The sequence below is a fragment of the Poecilia reticulata genome, linkage group LG3, assembly GCF_000633615.1.
Source record: "Poecilia reticulata strain Guanapo linkage group LG3, Guppy_female_1.0+MT, whole genome shotgun sequence".
Classification (NCBI taxonomy): Eukaryota; Metazoa; Chordata; class Actinopteri; order Cyprinodontiformes; family Poeciliidae; genus Poecilia; species Poecilia reticulata.
Window position 1 is genome coordinate 23,772,588 of NC_024333.1, and position 13,488 is coordinate 23,786,075.

Below are 13,488 nucleotides of genomic sequence, written 5' to 3' on the forward strand. Positions count from 1 at the left end.
CATGCGCCAATCCGTTCACAGCTGCTGTACGTATATTTGCTGATTTCKGCGTGTAGTATATTATTACTAGTGTATGTCATACACATTTCTGTATGCGGTATGTTTATAAATCCTATTATACGCGTTATGAACGTTTTAAATACTAATTTGACTCTGTATAGATGTCCCCAACTAATTTCAGTATTCACATTCATAATTTCTAACCAAGTAGTTTTTTGAAGAAGTTACATGAATGATCAGGGCTTTGTGAAACACTTGAAAGCTTGAACCAATCTAATATTTAGTCAATAGATTCGCACCAAAAAGGGTTATTGAATWAAAATTTTTCCTTTTTTGTTYGATAGACAGTTTTCGATTAAAATGTGATTAATTGTGATTAATACATTATATAGCCTGGAATTAATTAAAAAATTGAATCGAGTCCCACCACTAAGAATAATATAAAGCACATCAATCAGATCACCTACCTGTGCTGTCTAAGTCACTGTAGATGAAAGTGGCTGCCATAAACATAAGAATGTGTCAGACTAGTCACAGTTGATTGCTGTTCATTGTGAACACTTCTGCATCCAGTCACAGATGTCCTCTCTTCACTCAAACACTGTAGGTGCTGAAATGATCAAAGAGATGGCAAAGCATTTGTTTAGTTTTTGAACTACTGGTCCTGATCTGATGAGACATTCTTCAAAAGTTTAACATCTGACAGCTTGAATCATGTTGGAATGACATTTCTAAATCAATAAGGAATGCTGCAGATGGTAACGGATGGTAAGATACTGAAAAATGAGTCATTCCTTTAATGGATGGGTTAAGAGAGAAAAAAAAAGCCTTACTGACGTTATAAATGTTTTAAGAATACACCAGATTAGAAATAATTTCCAAAATATATCCGGCAACCAGAAAGYGAAGCAATTATTATTATTTTTTCATATAAAATGTATACATTCTGTGGCATCATGAACCTGTGATTTATAAATAGCATAATTACATTTATAATTGCTTATTTAAAAGTTGACAAACTTTGTYAGAACAGAGTTGKAATATTTTAGGAGCAGATYCTCCTTTGCGTTTTATTTCAAATATACCAGGACGTGGAAGCACAGGTTTGCACACATGTGGTTCCCAAAAATACCCAATACARAGTATCAGCCAGGCTAACTAGACCACACGTTAAAAATCTTACTGAGGTAATAGATAAGATTTAAATATTATTTTTAAGGATTTACAGTTTAACACACAAATGTGATGCAAATTAAGAATTTCAATTCGTTGGTTATCAGTATACACTCATGTCTGTTAAACTTGCATATCATTTCTTTGAAAATATGTTAGATTTAATTTGGTAAATTATGAAAGTGGAACTTTTTAAATTGGAAAAAAAAATAAAAAAATAAAAAAAAGATTCTTATTTTTATCAGAACAACCAAAATAAGAACAACAATTTGCAGACCGGGTCTTATTTCTCTTTTTCTCTGTCATTGTTTGTTGTTCCTTTACTCTCTTCAGATCTTTTCAACATTTCAAATGCACAAACAAACACATGCACACACACACACACACACACACACACGCCCACGTGCGCGCACACGCACACACACGCACACACACGCACACACACACTGAATGCCCCGGTATAGTGTCCCTGCGGCCCATGAAAGAGAAAGAGAGGAGCTCTCGCCTCACAAGAACAGACCTCATAAAACTCCCTGTCACTTTGACTAATTTGTTAGTCTTGTCTCACTGTGTCGAATTGTYACCCCCTCCTTCCTCTAACCCACCTCTAGACTGATTCACCTTGCCTTTTTTTCACTTTCACAGGAAAGAGGAAGGAGGGATATAGGGAGGAAAAAATGGGGGGCAATAAATGTAATATAGTGCACTGGCCATTGGTTTCAGTGATCTACACAGCCGTCCATCCACAGTAAGAGGAAGAACAGAGGCTTTATGGAGCAGAAGATAAAACACGATGGCTCGATCTCTCATCAACTGTGTCTTTGTAAGGCCCGTGCTGTCTCCCCGCTGCAGGAGGCCTGTTAGGTACAGATTGGTAAGAAATAAATATAGAATCAGAGAATAAGAATCAGAGAATGTTATTGATGCGGGTTGGGCTACAGTCCCCAAGACGTGATTGGGGTGGACCAGGCTAAGCAGGGTGCGGTGTTAAAAATTGATTCAGATGTTCGGCTGAGCCTCTCRGAGGACCAAGGAGTCAATACGAGATACATAGAGATAAATTTAATTAAAAAATGCTCCATGGGGGGATCAATTGCCAGGTAATTATGGAAAACGGGACGGAGATTAGAGACCAAACACAAACAGAGGAGCATCACTACGGGGATTACTCTGTCAGCTGGATATGAGCAACTTTTTATTCTATTAGTTTATTCGTTTAATGGTTTATTTTATTTTATTTTTTAAGTGTTTGCTACACCTCCCTCTTTTTCCAAGCCGACAATGAAAATGCAATCTTTAAATAGGAGCTCTGGCTTATAGAGCTAAAAATAGACTCCATCTCACTGTCAGCAACCCTCGGCTGAGCTGTCAGCACCCCTTCTCACTCTTCCTCACAGTGAGGCAGACACAGCACTCCTTCATGTGTTTTCGGGGGAGACAGGCAGCGTGTGATCACTCCAGCTCAAAGCCATCCCCACCAACACGCACAGCGGGCCCAACCTCTCCTGTCTCTGYAGTCTCATARGGAGGCCGCTGTGAATTCGCACACCAATTTGAGGAGAAGACTGATTCCCACCATGCTGGCCCTGTTTCCCCTTCCAGACAGAAGTGATGGGCAGGATGTCCTGACGTGTGAGCATTGGGTGATGGAAACAGTAATTTGGCCTGCTACAGTGTGTGGGGATCTGAGAGCTACTTTTTCAGTGAACCGTGAGATACTTGAGTTTCTAAAACTTTGTATTTTGTGTGTGAATCAAGAAAAAGAAAAAAAAAACAGACAAAAGTACAGTATTTTCTTTTGAATGTACATGCTAAATATCACACTTTAGCAAAGCAGTGTTGGAAGTTCTGTCACTTTTTTTTATGAAGCTGGCGTTTTTTTCTTTAGAGGCACTTCACTGCAGAAATAGAGGTCAAAGGATGTATTACTGGCTTGAGAATGATTTCTGTGTTTCAAAACAGTTTATCCAGACACCCAGAAAGACAAACCCCTCTTCAAACTGCCTCTGGCCGATCATAAATCCTCAGTTGAGGTCGGCTTGTCCGGAACACGTTACCTTTCATAAATGAAACTGAAATCATCACATCTGAGTTAGAYATCTGATGGGAATCCAGTTGTTAGGTCCAGTTCTGGATAAAACAAAATTTGAAGTTTATAGTTTACAAAAAAWCAAATAAAAAAACCCAACAAAAAACCTATTTTTATTCACATCAACTAATTTATATTTAATTYGTTTTTTCTCTAAATGATGTAGATCACCGTTTTRTAGCGGTYTGCCTTGCTYACATTAACTATATTTTAATTTGTTTTATTTCTCAAGAAATGTATTTTCATTGAGAGCACATTTCATGTTTTCTAAATGTCATCAAAAATCAAAGACCTTTCATAGAGAAATGTTCCTGTTAACTCCATGCTTTTAAATGACTGAAGGTTTATCTTTATCCTGAATCTCACACAGACACATTAAATAMGTTTTTTTGTTGTTTTCTTTGTATAGAAACATCTGTCATCTGCTGCTGTCACTGTCTGCTTAAAACGGATGACACAAGTAATTTGTCTCATTGAGCAGATAATGATTCATARCCCCATTTTTCCAAGAATACCACAATTAACCTATGATATTTTCAACCTCTAGTAAAATGTAAAACCACAGCTGTGCATGAAAAAAAAAACATGTCTTGGAGAACACGAGCATGATGCAAGAAAGCCTTGCTGATTTTTTTTTATTTTATTGCATTGTTTTATGCTGGATTCAGTCTACAACAATTAGCTTCTTATTACAGCATTGAAGAAACATAATTTGGAATTTTTATTCATTTTGTGGATTTTTCAATTCAATTACATTCACTTTGTTTATATCGTATCAATTCCCACATAATCCAGTTATGTCCCTTTTCTCCAGTTCCATCTATTTAGCCAAATTATACATTAATTTGATTCAATCTTGTTTATTATTTTAAWATCTGTTCAAACACAGTTTGATGCAGATTAAAATGACAAATTGTGCAAATCTATAGATTCATACAGTMAAATTCAAGTTAATCAAAACTTTCCGATTAGTAAAATGTCTGTCTGAGAGGAGCGACAGATTGCATTGAATCTTCACTTCGACCTGCTGCTTCATCCTCGGTAAGCATGCTGAAACATGCTTATTCATGTCACTCATGCTTACTCATGTTAGACTCCCTTTTAGCATAACCAGGCTCTGCTAACTGCATTGACAGGCTGCCAGATGAGAACAGTGAAAAGAAACGGGGAGAAACATGAAAATTCTAGGAAGGTGTGCTTTCTGTGCAAAAGAAAACAACGAGCCAACAAAGCTAATTGCGGAAAATGACATGTGGAGAGCCGATAAGTCCAACCRAGGGGTTTGATCAATTCTTTGCAAAATCAGAAGAGAGGTGGAGCTGTTTTGAGTTCAACAATCTAGCACGTGGAGGAAATATTTATCTATTCAGGATCTTCAAAGGTGCAGACRGCGTGTTTGCATATGGTAGCGATATTGGGTATTCTTATTTTTAATGTTATTGCTTCCAGATTCAAGTCACATTTTTATAAATATAATAGCAGGAGAGCATACATTATGCACACTGTATATATAGTAGTTAAGACTTGTGAAACTAAAGCTGTACAATTTTCTGAAAATGTGCAAAAAATGTGTTGAAGACTGTTTTAGTTAATCAAATTATGTATGCCATAGTGTCANAGGGGTTTGATCAATTCTTTGCAAAATCAGAAGAGAGGTGGAGCTGTTTTGAGTTCAACAATCTAGCACGTGGAGGAAATATTTATCTATTCAGGATCTTCAAAGGTGCAGACRGCGTGTTTGCATATGGTAGCGATATTGGGTATTCTTATTTTTAATGTTATTGCTTCCAGATTCAAGTCACATTTTTATAAATATAATAGCAGGAGAGCATACATTATGCACACTGTATATATAGTAGTTAAGACTTGTGAAACTAAAGCTGTACAATTTTCTGAAAATGTGCAAAAAATGTGTTGAAGACTGTTTTAGTTAATCAAATTATGTATGCCATAGTGTCATGTTTATGTGATGGCAGAATGCTATCTCTGTTTTTCCAAATATCATTGAAATAAATAAATGAGAAGGACATAGCTTCATCTAAGTRAAAGCTATTTAGTTAAGAAGAAAAATGTTGATTTGTATGCTGGATTACACARGAAACAACTAAAAAGGCTGTTTGTGTTCTAGAAATCTAGTCACACTCAAAGTTCTTCATTGAGTGTTTAATCATGTGCTTTCTCTGCAAAATTCCACTCCAGAACATCCCATGTTTGCATGTTTTTGTTTTTTTTGTGGCGTTGATTTGCATATTCTTTTCCAGTTCCCACAATTGAACAGTTAATCATGGGTGTATTTTCTCAGTTTTCTAGTTGAGTTCACAGCAAGGAAGAATAAAAACAAAGAATTTCAAATTGTGGATCAAGTAATTTTTTAGAACTGAAGTTTGTGTTCAGCTCTTTCTTCTGTCACATGCTCGATAATTCTACCCATCCAGAAACAGCAAGSCATAAGAATTGCAGTCAGTTGAGGCATTAAGTGGATCAAAATCACTCATGCTTTTTGTGACAACTTTTTCTCTAATTTGAGTCGTTCATCTTGCTTGCTTTGTGAGCCGTGCTAGTCACAGATCACACTCAAACGCAGTCAAATAGTGTCCAATAGTGTCCTTGTCTACCTTTCACTTTGCTACTCTGTGTCAACCAGAGAKGCTAGACAAACGCTCAAAAGGGAAATATGTACAGAAAAACACCGGAGTTTTACCTCTGAAACTTGAACGCTGTCTTTTCTTGGCAAGTTCTTCTCTTCCACACTAGTGATTCTTTCTCCCTCCGTGACTGCTGCTGACTTTTATTCATCATAGTCGAATGAAAGATATAGATTTGCCCCTGGAGATTAGATGAAAGAAAAAAAATTGTATAGACATAAAGGAAACAGAGCATGAAGAGGGCGAAATATAGAGAGTTGGATATGGGGTAAAGAGAAAAAAAATAAGAAAAAAAAAAGAACAGGAAAAAGAGAAATGGCCTCTGTAAGTGCAGCAGCACAGACTTGAGAGTTGGCCTGCAAGACAGCATGAGCTGCCTATTTGTCAGCATTGATCAACCCATTAAGGGGCTGTGGTGGGAAGCATATTGGTTTTGGAGGCCAAAGGGACATTGAGACAAAGATAAAGCAAAAAAATTTGGTGTATGGGTGCTGGGTGGGGTTGGGGTGGTTGAACTTTCGGACAACACTCTGCAGGATAATAAGAAGTCTGTTGTCTTCATCCACAACATTTCTGTTGTTAAATTTGCTGTGAGCAGTTGTAAGGTGGTTGATGTCATTTGTCTCAAAGCATCTCTGGAGGCCATGATGTATGTTGTCTCCGCTCCTTGTCAATGCAGTACTAATAAGAAGCTAGCTGGTGTCTCATAAATAGAATGTCACTTGTCATTTTCCTCAGTGCGTGTGATTGTGTGTGTGTGTGTGTGTGTGTGTGCGTAGGTTTCTGTGTGTGTGTGCGCACAAAGAGTGGGTGGTAGGTCTTGGCCCAAGGGGAAAGCAGGCAGCCTCTTCGCCCAGCCTCTGATGAATTCATATAATTAACTCTGCCTTGATCTGTTGGCTAATCCTGCACTCAGTAATAAGGGATTAAAATGTCACCTAAGCCACCTGCTGTTATTGAGCCCCAAGACTTTTGTGCCTCTGTGTGTGTTGCAGTACGTCGGAGAAAAAAAAAAAAAAGGAAGAGGGAAAGACGATAAAAGTAAAGTGAACTTAAAAATGTTTGTGCAGCAACCTCGCTTGTTAGAAGCATTCCAGCTGTCCGCTCAATAAAATGTTTGCAGAGGAGGCTACGGAGCTGCTCAAAGAAGCATCTGTACTCCAACCATATGCATGTGAGTGCTATTTACAGGTGCACAGTTGGGCCTAAAGCTCAACGCCATAATTTGGCAGGAAGCTGAAGTTGTAGTAGATTCGCTCTGAAAACGTCGACAGAATCTTGAAAAGGGGGCATAAAAGTAGGACAAACTGGATAGTGGGAGTTAAGTTTTTTTTTTTTTTTGCCTCCTTATCACCTCCTTGGACCAAGTAAAGAAAAAAATAGTGTGGAAGAGAATTGCCAATTGGTTGGCAAACAGCCTGCAGACCAACGACCTGGCTGCTATGTCTGCCTGCTGGCTACCTCCACTTTGTTGCTTAGCAACTCCAAGTGTACTTTTGGGTTAGTAAATGACTCTTGTTGCTGCAGTGGCTCAGGGGCTACTAATGAAGCCTTCTGACCAGTCACTGCCGTTTAAGACCTGGAAGCAGAATGATCAGAGGGCAGGGATTTTGGGAGCATCATAAATCTCTTATAATGTTCCTTTTCTGCCCCCACTTCAAACTGCTATGACTACATATAAAAATGTAAGCATGACATCTTGTAACCCCCCCAATAGTCTGTGATACTCACTCCGTTTCTGTTTGACTGCTTTGAATTCCTCCTCGGACCTTATCTTAAATTTACATGTAAGCATAATCAGTGCATTATTGAAAATAGACATAATAAAAGCCCCTYCAAAGAAACAGTAARCACACATTTTTATTTTTTTATGTATCCATTTTTMCAATAGCTTTCAGCTCATTAAGTGGCATAATTTAAGCAATTCTGTATTACAAAGATAAGGTCATTATTGTACAATTTCATGTTTTTAGTAAAGACGTAGCAGTCACACTGAACACAATAAAGAACGTGGCTGATTTTTTTATGTCAATTAAAACTGAAGCTGTTTTTATATTGTCCTTTTTGCAATGAATGTTACATTTTAAAAGCATGTTTTAGGTTGATTTAAGAAATTGAATATTACATGTTCACTGCTGACCAAAGAATATCAATCAATCAATCAGATTTTATTTGTATAGCACATTTCAGCAGCAAGGCATTTCAAAGTGCTTTACATAATTAAAATAGAAACAGCATATGACATTGAATAAACAGTTAAAAAGACAGATTTTTTTTAAAGAAAAAGAAAAAAGGTTAAAAAAGATTAACATTAAACCCGCACCCCTTGTAGGACTTCAGTTAAACGTCTCACACCTCAGAGTTTTAGTTAATACGCCATTTAACAAGGATTCTCACACCTCAGAGTTTTAGTTAAAACGCCATTTAACAAGGATTCTCACACCTCAGAGTTTTAGTTAAAACGCCATTTAACAAGAATAGAAAAAATACAAAATTTGTAAGTTATTTGCATTTTTATTGATACAAACCAAACAATTAAGAAAACATGACATTTATGTACCTTTACACCCCGGTACAGTAGCTTCAAACAAAGACACATTTTACATTCAGGTCTTCACTCTGTTTGTCTGAAGATGGAGACAATCATTCACCAAAAAAAAACATATCAGAATGGCTTAACTGCTGATCAAATTGTGAGAAGGGGTGTACAACATGAGGAAGTTTAATGAACTTTTCTGTTGAAAAGTTACGAATTGGTCCTTCTGTTGTCAACTCAGTTATTTATACATTTATGACCTACTTTTCAGCAGATATTAATACTACACAATACCATTTATCTGCACAACGCTTTCTTCACTAGTCTTTGATAATGTGTTTGTTTTTGTGACAAACTTTACTCTAGCGTTAATGCGTAACGCCAGGGTAGTGCAATACGTCACCATGTATAGAGCCATGTCCATGCATGTCTGGCATCCTCGGTCTATATTTTGCCATGTTTTCAGTTCATGTCAAGTGTTGTCAAATGCTGTGTTGCCTGAAGGCACAACATCCACAACGTTGCCCTGCAGCTGACTGATCTGAGTGGGCACTGTTACCGGCAGAAAACCTGGTCGAAATGTCTAGTTAGAAAGACAGACTCACTAAAGCCTGAAGTACAAAGAAAAACAATGCCAGATTTGATATGTGAAGGCACGCTTTGTAAGCTGCATCTTACGGCATGACTCTAAACTTTAAAATGGTTTTTGTCTTGAAACTATCGAGAAAGAACCTATCGAGGTTTTATTTTTAACAGGTTTTATTTTTTTATGTTAGCTTCCAAAGATTTTGSTCTCACTTCTACATCAAATTTTCTCAAAGCTTGTTGATCTCCTTCCCACTGTTAACCTTTCAGAAAGTGTTTTATAGCTGTGCTGCACCTAGGCTCTCAATAGCTCCAGGGAGAAAAAAGATGGCCACACCAGGTAGAATAGACTGACCATGCCRTTGCCTTAATGGGTGTGAGGTGCAGAAGGGCGTAGAGAGACAAGCCAGACTAAGTGCAGAAGAAATTGTAGAGGGTCAGGGATGAGCAGACTTTAGTTGGTGACTGTAAGTCTGGACCCAGTAGTGGACAGCAGAGCAAGGGCCAGTCAGAAAAGACCACTCCCAGTGAGGCTGGGAGGAGCTGATGTAATGATATTAATCTCCAAGTGCCATCTGATATCCAGCTTGGCTCTGTCATTGAAAAGTGCTAATTCTGCTGAACTGTGAGGGGGATTCAGGCTCTCTGGAGACTTTGTCCTGGATTAATTAAAGACACTGGCATTGAGCTTTGCGCAGATTTATCTTTTTTACATCATTGTCACCATTTAATTCCTGTGCTTAGCACACAATTTAGAGCAGACGTGGGACACTGACACCAGAAACGCTGCCATTTGATTATTTATATTTTGGCACTTTGTATATATTGTAAAGTTACCTCCTGTTGTGTGGTTAAACTGGAATTTCCTTTCTCTTCCTTTTTGCTTCTCCAGATGAACCGACCCATTCAGGTGAAGCCAGCCGACAGCGAAGGACGGGGAGGTAATTAACCTTCGTCTAGTCTCTGGTGAACAACCCCTAAAAAAAAAACACACTCACAGACAAACACACAAGTACTCTGCTATAGCACTCATGCAATCCTTAATATTCTGCTCTCACCTTAGACACACACTGGGAGTTAGTAGAGTTCCCCATAATATAGGTCACTTGCTTCTATTGACTTCCCATCTGCACCAGCAGAGGAGCTGTCTCAAGTTCACAGCCATAGAAAAAACTTCTGAGGCAAAGCAGAAAGGGACACAAAGTGAAAGCGAAAAGAAACAAAAGAATGGAGCAAAAAAAATGTCTGAAATGCAGGACCTCCTCAAGGCTGTGTCTACAGTCATAGCCTACTCCAGAGAGGGATAAATACTCAATCACTCTGAAAAGTATAAATGCATTCCTATGGAAGCTGCTCAGACACTATTGATTTGAGTGTGCTGTAGATATTGTGCTAGCACAACTAAGTGACCATCAGACCATCAGTGCTCAGTGTATCTATGCTTACTCTTTATGTGCATAAAAATTAAGTATGTGATCTACCTAGCAAGTAACAGTATAAGTGCAGACAACCACTGTAAACCTAAGAGGTTTAGGTTTCAAAACCATAAATTATACCAATTTCTTTTTCAATGTAAAACAATGTATGTTCTAAAAAAACATTCCAATTGTCATTCTCAATTTAAGCTAGTCTGAAATATGTTATGCTTGTGGAAAATATTGGCAGAAAAAATACAGTACCTTGCAAAAGTATTCATTCCATTTTTTCTGAATTTTGCAAATTATACATATTAATTTCAATTAGTTTTTCTGTGATTGTGGAGGGATTCCATCTGTAAAAAACATCTTTTAAACCTTGCCACAAATTCTCAATTAGAAGTTTCAACTATGTCCACGAAACTTTAAGACATGAAAATACTTTCATATAAAAGCTTAAATTTAACTCTTACTGGATATTTAGACTTTTTGTCTTGCAAGAATTTCAACATCTACCCATGACTTCTTACAGCCTCAAACATGTTATCATTCCAGATCTGCCCTGTTCCATACTTTGGTGAATAAAAAAGCACTAGCATGAGCTTTCCACCTCCGTGTTTCTCTGTAATAATGTGTGTGTGTGTGTGTGTGTGTGTGTGCGTGTGTGTGTGTGTGTGTGTGTGTGTGTGTGTGTGTGNGTGTGTGTGTGTGTGTGTGTGTGTGTGTGTGTGTGTGTGTGGGGAGGGGGGGGTGCATGTGTGTGCACGCATTAGGATTATGTGGCTTCCTGCGACGCATAGCGTTTTGCATGTGGACCAAAAGGTTACACTTTGGACTCATCTGACTGGAGCACTTTTTTTTCACTTGCTATCAACTATCAAGGACTGTTACAGATTTTCAAGTGGGTACTTTCACTAAATTGTTGTAACAACTGAATATGATCTAATCTAAACTATTCCATTGCAATTCTGGTTGTACATAGGATTGTACTGAGATTGGCATCTTCCATCTTAACTCTGACAGGCTTTCTTTTCCCTGCTGAAGAAAAACACAATGGCATGATGCTGCGAGTGCCATGTTTTACCACAGGAATTGTATGTTTAGAATGATGTGAAGTAAAAAAATTCAGATTTGAGTATATTCAAGAGAACTCCATCTTCATGTTCACTGTGTCCCCTATATGGCTTGTTGCAAACTAGAAACATGACTTGTTGAGGCTCTTTCAGTATTTTTTTTWATGTTGTCTCACCAGATTTGTGAAGTGTATGATTAATAATTTTCATGAGTCTGACTTAAGTCATTGATCTCTGCAGATCCTCTACAGATCACCCACTCTGTTTTCTGATTAATACTGTCCTTGGTAGACCTGTCTGTTTAGGTTGACAGTCATGCTGTTGTAGATGTGCTGTTTTGCAAACCTATTAAGTTCCCTTTTCTATTTCCAATGATGGACACAACATCCACGATGCTATGTGGATGTTGAGGATGAGCACTGTCAGATTTTTTTAATCATTTAATATTGTTTACAAACTAACCCTGCTTTAAACTTCTCCACAACTTTATCCCTGGCCTGTCTTGTGTGCTCCCTTGTCTTTATGGTGCTGTTCAGCAATGTTCTCCAACAAACACGATGATGCCTTCACAGAACAGCTGGATACTGCAACTTCTTGCTAAGCACATTCAACAAAACTGTGGTGGACCGCTATGTTATTTAAAGCTTCAATCTTGTTAAATTATGCAAGTCGACTTTGACTCTGTTCTGAATCGGTTGCATGGCCTCCTTCCTATATTTATAGTCTGACTGACATTGTGATTGACTTGATCATTCTGAAGCCATTTGTGACTAACATAACTGAGGTTAATCTGGATTAAACCTGCTAAAGATTCACATGGGTTGAATTGRATCTTATTGCATCGTTCTGTGTAAGCCCTGTGATTTCATTTTAAAATGGTGCTTTAGACTGCCTGGGTCATATTAGACTCAGCCACTTTGTTGATTTATGTGGTCAAGTGTGAATGAGATGGTTCATTTCCTTTGTCACACACACCCCAATGTAGATCTTATTTTTGTCATGGCGACACTTTAATTAACGGCCATCTAAAAACAGGCAAAGTCTGACCGACAAGGCCTGGGAGAGAGCCAATCAGCATTCTCACCAAGATAAATTGGATCTCTGGGCTTAAGAGGGGAGGATGGATTGGGTCCCAGTATCAATTACTGCCCCTTTTTTGAGAGAAAGAGAAAGGAGATGAACAGGCAGCGTGAATGAAATACAGAGGGTTCTTTCATTGGCACAACTCCTGCTAGTCTGTCAGATGAACTTTCTATATAGGAGGACAGGATAGGACAGAGCGCAGAATGAAATAAGACCGAGCAGACAGGCCCCAACAGAGATATTGAGCGTTAATGGCAACAGGAAGTCAGCAGACAAGGCAGAAGAGGTAAACCACAGTCACAGCTGACAATGAAATGAGATTTACTATGAAGGCTTGTGGTTAAAAGAAAATAGACAGCCCAGCAAGGTTTGACTAAGGGAGAAAAAGTATATCGGGATTCATCTTTGGAAAGCTGGTGACCAGTCAGGCACCAGTCCCAGTGGAGCCACAAGGCTGTCAAACCTGAGGCTGAACCAGGACATTTGCACCTCTAGAAGAGAGTCACATTTATCACTACAAAGACATCAGCAATTATCTGTCATGGAAAGCTGTGCAGGGTCTCGATTACGTGCCTGTGCAGGTATTAGGGCCCATTACTCCATTTCGACGCTCCAGTAGCCCCTCTTTTGTTCACTCTGCCCCTGCGAGACACCGTTTCTCTGGGGATATGGGAGTGTCAGGATAAGAAGTAAAACCGGTGCTCATAAAATGGTGGGGAGGATGGAGGGGAGAGCTGGCAGCTCACAATCCTGCTACTCGGCTGCCATTGTGGATCACAGGGCTGATTCTCCGGCTGTCTATTTCAATGACTCACGTCTTGCTTCATTTTTCTCCTTGGATTTACAAGACAGAATGGAGCACAGGAGAGAAGCCCTGCAGCTCTTAAAT

The 13,488-nt window shown here is 38.6% G+C and overlaps 1 protein-coding gene across 10 annotated transcripts in view; it reads left to right on the forward strand.

Annotated features, from left to right (window-relative positions):
- celf6 (CUGBP Elav-like family member 6) overlaps positions 1-13,488 on the forward strand; it is a 161,429-nt gene that overhangs the window by 93,113 nt on the left and 54,828 nt on the right. For all 10 annotated transcript variants that reach the window (XR_533376.2, XM_017303994.1, XM_017303998.1 and 7 more), the window contains exon 3: positions 9,921-9,969. Coding sequence is in view for 9 of the 10 variants with exons in the window: in XM_017303994.1 (XP_017159483.1) it covers positions 9,921-9,969 (49 nt within the window). In the remaining variant the exon portion in view is untranslated. The remainder of the gene's footprint in view (positions 1-9,920; positions 9,970-13,488) is intronic.